This window comes from Nestor notabilis, unplaced genomic scaffold, assembly GCF_000696875.1.
Source record: "Nestor notabilis isolate BGI_N333 unplaced genomic scaffold, ASM69687v1 scaffold14081, whole genome shotgun sequence".
NCBI classification, from domain to species: domain Eukaryota; kingdom Metazoa; phylum Chordata; class Aves; order Psittaciformes; family Psittacidae; genus Nestor; species Nestor notabilis.
Window position 1 is genome coordinate 1 of NW_009913595.1, and position 7107 is coordinate 7107.

Here is a 7107-nt window from a genome sequence, read left to right on the forward strand (position 1 = left end):
TGTTTTGCGGCCCTTACACCGAGGTGGGTCATTTGAAAGCCTGGGCAGCCGGGTTGTGGCGCTGGGAGCTGGGTGCGTGCGCGGTCACAGCAGTGACTCAGGCTTAGACATCTGCCCGAGCATCCTGGTGAATTGGAGCTCTCGTGTAACGTCTGTGGAAGTCATTATGGAAACCTCTTATGGGGTCGTCTAGGATCTCAGACAGGTCCTGTGTATGCTGACTTGTGTTAAGCGATTGGAGAAGCGTGGCCATCTGCTCTAGCCCAGGACCTCTCCTGCTCCGGCACGCCTGGGGCTTCTGCCTGGGCCAAGGGATGCAGTTGATGCCTGTTCATTTACAGGCTTAACCCCTAACGGCTGAGCAGGCGTTAGAGACGGGGGTGGGGACCAAAGGCGCGGCCGAGGATGATGTGGAGCAGATGATCTGATGCCTTCAACAGCACCTCCATACAGGACTTGATAACAAGTCCCTTTCCTCCTCTTCAACAGGTATCCATCGCAAGTTCACTAGGTACACACAGCACTCAAGGTTCTCAAGCATGTGTGTATTTGTAGATCCTCTGAGCACCAGCACAGCCCCTCTGTCTGCCCAGCACCCCTGCACAGACCCCAGGCCCCCAGCCTGGCTCATGTATTCCCTAATTGCCTGCTAGTCCAGTTGATGATCACAAGCAAACATGCACTCATACATTCCTCATGTACTCCCATGTTCACAAGTTCCTTTGGGTGTACCACATGATACCCTGGCCTGGACCTGAGGTTCCTCCTGCTTGCTGGCTAGTCCAGTTTAAGGTTTGCTAGTGAATATGGATATGCACCCCAAGTATACCTGGATTGGGAAAGAGACACCTCCCCAACACAGGCTGTGATCCACAGTCATGCTCCTACTGCTGGCATAGAGCCCCTCATTCAGCCAGCCCTCCCTCAATAGCAGACTTGTTTAGGACTCATACTGTTCTTGCTCTCTCCAGCAGCTGACACCACAAGCTGGTGTGGCCATACCCCCCATCTGACTCCAGGAGCTGGCACCAGTTTTTCACTTACCCAGGTCGCACCAGTAGCTGGTATTTAGTCCTTGCAGCACACACATGCACATGGGGCACAGAGCAAGATTACTCAGAGAGACAGTTAAGGAAATATTTAATATGAATATATAAGAAGATAGGGCAGGCTGTAATGACCAGGTGCAGGGCTCAGGCAGGCAAGTATTGACTGTCCCTATTCTACACTTAACTGGCCTCCTTTATACTCCTTTGTGTCTATTGCCATCTTTGTTCCTCCTTGCTCCTCTCCCCCATCCCCCTCTCCCAACATCCCTCCCTTGTTTGTACAGCTCTTATCTATTCCTGCACCCCTCTGAGTCTGGGCTCCCCCAGGTTTATAGTCTTACCAGTTGGAAAGTCCAGGCTGATCTTTGGGGGGTGATGTTTGTAGTTTCTTGATAGCCTATCAGTTAGTGTGAGTGGTGAGCTTTGTTTCTTTTTATGGTCTCTATGTTTGTTTTTTCAGGTCTGTGTCTATGTATATTTTGGTTTGGGTTTCCCCTTTCCCCCTTAGTTTTCCAACTGACAAGGTCCCCGATCAGATAACCTTTCTGGAATAAACACTCTCACACTCCCACATCCCCCCATCAGTTAGTGTGACTGACCAGGTTTGGTTCTCATCACCACCTCCCTCATTTGCTGCTCAGGTTTGTGCCTCCATATGTTCTTGTTTTATGGCTTCCTCCCTTTCTTATTATCCCTTGTTGCACTGAAAAAAGTCCTTGGCCAGACACCCTTAATGGAGCAGACACTCTCCTCCCACATACCTTTACAACCTATATAAGCATTAAGGAAACTACCATCTGCCAGCCAGGCTAATTAGGATTCCATAGAAATTATGCTGTGATTAACATTAAAAAAAAAATGTTTTCCCAAAGCCAAAACAGAGGTATTTGAAATCTTAGTATTTCCCCTAAGTTAAGGCAAACATTGTTTTCTTACCAAAGTTCACTTCAGTATTCAACAATTCCCTTTCAATGGAAAATGTTAGGATCATGATGAATATTTTCTTATTGCTGTCTGGTATTCTTTCATCTGCCTGTATGTGGCTGCTGTCTGTCCCTTCCCTGAATTGCAGGGAAGGTTGTCTGGAGCACAGCTCCTCTCCTTGTACAACAAAACCTGGAACTCAAGACATGCTACCATATACCATAGACAAGGAGCTGCAGTTTTAAAGAGCTTAAATAGCAGACTACAGATATCAAGACAACACTTCTATTACTTGAAGTCACCAAACTGGCCCTTTAAATGTATGACCTTAAGATATAGGTAGATAGATAGATAGATAGATATTTTTTGAGCAGTAACACCTGTGGACAGACCATTTGAATTCATGGTGACCCAGGAAGTGCCACACATACCTAGCTGTCTTGAAGCAGCACATTCATTAGATGAATTCAGTACATCCCATAAGGAAGTACTTAACACTTAAGTTACCATAAGACACTTAAATTCATTATAACTTAGCATTTATTAAGAACTAATGTTCTTGCTAATAATATTGACTGGCTAAAGTCCCAGACTGACAACAGTTCTCATCAAACATCAATGAGCATATACAAGGCATGAAAAAATGCTGTAAAGGATACAAAAGAGCCCTTTGCAGCAGAAGAGAAAGAAAATTATGTTGAGATAGATATCTCAAGGTCTATGCTATGGATCTAGAACAAGGATATCTGCTCATCATGTTGATATATATGTGATACCCCATAAATGGGGAGTAAACTTATTTTTTCTTTTTCTTTTTTACAGCAAATAGTTGCCTTCAATTACAAAGTGCTGTAGAGCCTGGTAAAAGAATGTTTGGAGTGCTGAACTGCACTGAAAAGAACCCTTGTGCATTTTTTTATTGATCTTTAATAAAGTGTATGCAGTAAGAGATGAAAGGCCCTTTCTTTGTGTGCTAATGGCTCTCATACAGCGAGATGACAGAAATGCAGGCATTTGCTATTTCCACAGTATGATTACAATCATTCTTTATAGAATTTTCCCAATGATCTGTATGCTGTGGTGGGATTTTTTTTTCTCCTTTTCTGCCTTTCTAACAGACTGATTTGTGTGTTTGACAAGATATCAGCATTCAACTTCTCAGTCTCTCAGTTGATACAGGAACTTGCTAAGTAAGAAAAATTCACTGAGTGTGCAGGATTTAGAGGCAGCATCCTACCCACAGGGAGCAAGACTCTGTTCATCCTCTCACTACAAAACCAAGAGGCTTTTTCTCCTTCTTTGAAGACACCTTCCTAATGATGAAACTGGAGTTTGGTGACATTGCAAAACTAGGAAAGGACTGATTTCTGATTGTATCTGCTGGGGGTGGTAAAGTTCTCTCTATAGTAGCAGAATAAGATATACTCAGGAAAGCAAATGCAGTGAAATACAGATATAAGAAGTCAAATGATCCATATTTTTTTAGAAGTATAGTTCAAACACATCCCTGGTGAGCTGCCACTGACTTTGCAATTTTTTCCTTTTTTTTTTTTTTACCTTCTTTTATTCCTTTTTATTTGTTTGTTTAGGGTTATTTTACAGTTTTTCATCTTGTCCCATTTCTGCTCAGTTCAGGTTTAGCAGTTGATGAACCTATTTATTATTTCTCAGCGGACTGAACAAGTGGGGTTTGCGTGAGAAGGGAGTCAGTGCAGATTTCATTGTGCAAGGGTAGAACAGGATGAATTTTGGGAGGTTCTGTGCCTTGCCTCCTTATCCAGTTTATTTAGTGAGACTTCTGTGTTATCACTGCTGTGGCCATGTGACTGGCACCGCATTTCTCCTTTCCCCTCCTTTCCCATCCTGAGTGTTTGCTGTTCCTCAGTTACAGCCCAGCTATTCCTTTTGTGGTTCCCAGTTTGATGTCCCTTCATTTTGAAGCAAGAAAAACCTGAAAAACTGCCTGCCCCAAAGAGATAGCAACTGCAAAGATGTGAAATAATAATAATAAAAAATATACTGTATTTTATATATTTTTAATTGATTAATATACACAAATACATTTTAGGTAGGTGAAGTCAAGATGTATATAGCATTTAGATGAGTTGGGTTTGTTGGAGATCAACCGCTTATAATGTGTTTTAACCTCAGACTTTGAAGGGAAGATAATATTGCCCTGTCTGTAATTCCTTTACTTAAAAATTTTGCCCTACCCACTCCTGTATGTCCCCAACAAAACGGTTTGCTTCAATATTCTCTATTTAATTTGTAAAAATCTAATTTCAGGAAAATGTCTGAAGTTTCTGGAGTCATGGCTAATGCTGAGATCAAACCAAAATCTATACATCGTGCCAAGAAATGGTCGGGTGATGTAGAGAACTTATACAGATTCCAGCAAGCTGGCTACAGAGATGAGATTGAATATAAACAAGTGAAACAAGTTGACATGGTAAAATTTAGAGCTCTCCAAGGGTTGTTACTCTAAACTCTGTCTCTCTTAAATGATTAAGTAAAGATGGAGGTGCTGCTTCTTTCCTTTCATTTAGGATTCCATTCATTCCTTTTATTCCTGCCATTTCTGATGCAGTTTTTTCTCCAAGGTCTGACTTGAATTCTTGAGCTGCTATTAGCTGCAGAATAACTTATGTCACAGAAGTGAAACAGTAACACCAACTAGCCTGTGCTTTTGTTCCCCTTCTCTTAGGATTTGGAAGCATTATCAATTTATCTGAACGGATGTAGCTGCTATCTAAAAGAATAATTCAGTTTTGAGGAAAGGAGTGTATCAAAGTGAGTTCTCTGTGAAGTTTCCATATTACTCTGCCAGTAGAGCTGACGGGAAACTCACTTGTTGTCTGGGCAGTCAGTCCTGTGCCATTGCTACCACTGCAGTTTTACAGCTGAATTGTGTGGTGGCATAATCAGACTTTGTGCACACTCAAAACTTGGCTGCTTTTGAAACTGTCCACAACAGAAATATTTGATCTCAGTAAAGGGAGCTGTGACACAGGCTTTTGTCAATGGAGAACATCAAGGGCTTGGTCCTCCGCTCACTACACTTGGTGGCAATTCTCTGTAGCACTTCAAGTGAGTTAACGAATAATGGCTATTAGAGATATTCAGTGGCTACCTGAGATTCAAAATAGCAACCAAGAGCTTTGTATAGCAAACAACATACTGTCTTTATTAGAGCTCTGGAATTTATCTTCCAAAGCAGCATATATAGTATGAAAAATCCACTTTTAGAAGATCTTAACATAAGAAAGAGCAGAATGTTCCTAAAAAGTCATTACAAAGTTACTCCTTACCCAGTGAAGTGAAAACACGACAGAACACTGATGTGCGTAAAATGATGCAGTTCATTATTTGGTCGTGGTCTGGGATACTACTGTAAAGGCTGTGGTGTAAATTCCCTTAACTGTGCAAAAGGAAATACTGTAATTAGTGTGGTAGGATCAGCCTGTTTGAGGTTTATGGCAGGTCATAACCACAGCCAATTAAACCCTGATGAAAGTTAAAGAACACCACTTACTCTGTAAAACGAGCATGAATTCTGTTCAAACTTGCCAGGATCTGGCAGTGCTTCTCTTTCAACTTCTACATCTTGAAATGTCTTTGTTTACTCCACATTCTGTTTCCATAATGCAGCTGTTACTAATGATGCAATTATAATATAGATGGAATTAATATTAAGGCTGTTATGTTCAGGCAGAGAATGCAAATAACTCTGCTGTATGCCTGAAGTAATAAGCTCAGTGATGAAACTACCACTTCTGGCACTCTTCAGTTAGAGAATGCTGTAGTGTGACATCCTCTTGTTAACTCTGCTGGGAAGAGAAATAAGATCCTCATTACTTGATTTTTAAGGTTCAATTGGATCAGAAGTAGTCATAGGTGTTCAAGCTGCAAACAGCTACCACAGCTGTTGAACTTACAAGCCTGTTGAATGCTCAAGCCTTAAAGTCTCACATTGTGGAACACTGAAGAGCATCAGGATGGTGCTGGTTTCCTGCAGGACTGATCCTGCTGTCTGTGAGACCATGATATATATCACTCGTTTTATTAGTATAAAATTGCTAAGGAGAAGCACATTTTTCGTGGTCAGAAGGATCCCAAAGAAACCCTTAAGCATGTGTCAGTCTTACAGAAGTGGAATCTTTCAGCTTCTCGGATTACCGAATAACTGAATAGTACCAATGTTTTATTTGTAAAGGAGGTATTTTAAAAGCTTTGACTAGCCCGCTTATTTAAATTACTCTATCAAATATTCTTAGATCCTTATCTCTAGACTTTTCTGATCATATAATTCTTAATCATATAACTCTGATCTATAATTCTGTAATTCAGACAAGAAAACTGGTTTTGACATCTTGTTCTCAATCCTTTTTTAAAAGTTAAGCAAGCTCATAGCAAAGTAGTGGTTAGATGCAAATGGAATTACACTCTATATCCCTTGCAATATAATGCACAAACATCATTTAATGTGAGCACATTCAGGTGAATGTGTACCCTTTTCATTTATTCATAGGTAGAGTACTGGCCAGAAACTGGATTTGTTAAGAAACTTCAGAGAAGGGACAATACTTTCTATTATTACAACAAGCAAAGAGAATGTGAAGACAAAGAAGTCCACAAAGTGAAAGTTTATGTGTATTAGTTTTAGTTTTGTTCTGATTTGCATGGGGTTTGGTTATTTTTGGTTTGTTTTTTTTTTTTTTTAATAAATCTGCTTGTTAGAATCTGAAAGTAAATGAGATTAAACAATCTGATTTACCTGAAGTGTTGGTGTGCTTCTTAGATAGAAGGGGGAATACTGGAAATGCAGAGAAGCCTGGAACTATAGACATAGGAATTCCATTTTTTTCCTGCTGTTACCAAGTCTTATTATCCCTCATTTTTTAGTTACAGATATTTTGACATAAAGGTAAAAAGCTGGTAAATGAGCATCATATATTTGGTTTAACTGTGTGTAAAGTCCATTATAAGTACAGGCAGCAATCTTCATTCAAAACAGCATAATCTTGTTGACGCTGTCTCTTGGTATAGCTGAGGGTTATGAGACTACATAGGGCTAAAGTAAGGCCCAAATGCTAACTGAAGTTCCCTTGGAGATCAGTAGGAATAACAAGGAAAC

The 7107-nt window shown here is 40.6% G+C and overlaps 1 protein-coding gene across 1 annotated transcript; it reads left to right on the forward strand.

Annotated features, from left to right (window-relative positions):
- The first annotated feature begins 2376 nt into the window (after positions 1 to 2376).
- On the forward strand, positions 2377 to 6630 carry MEIG1 (meiosis/spermiogenesis associated 1). The gene is made up of 3 exons (XM_010023273.1): positions 2377 to 2467; positions 4244 to 4422; positions 6502 to 6630. Exons 1-3 carry the CDS (start codon positions 2377 to 2379, stop codon positions 6628 to 6630), a joined length of 399 nt encoding a protein of 132 aa, XP_010021575.1.
- Positions 6631 to 7107: the final 477 nt, after the last annotated feature.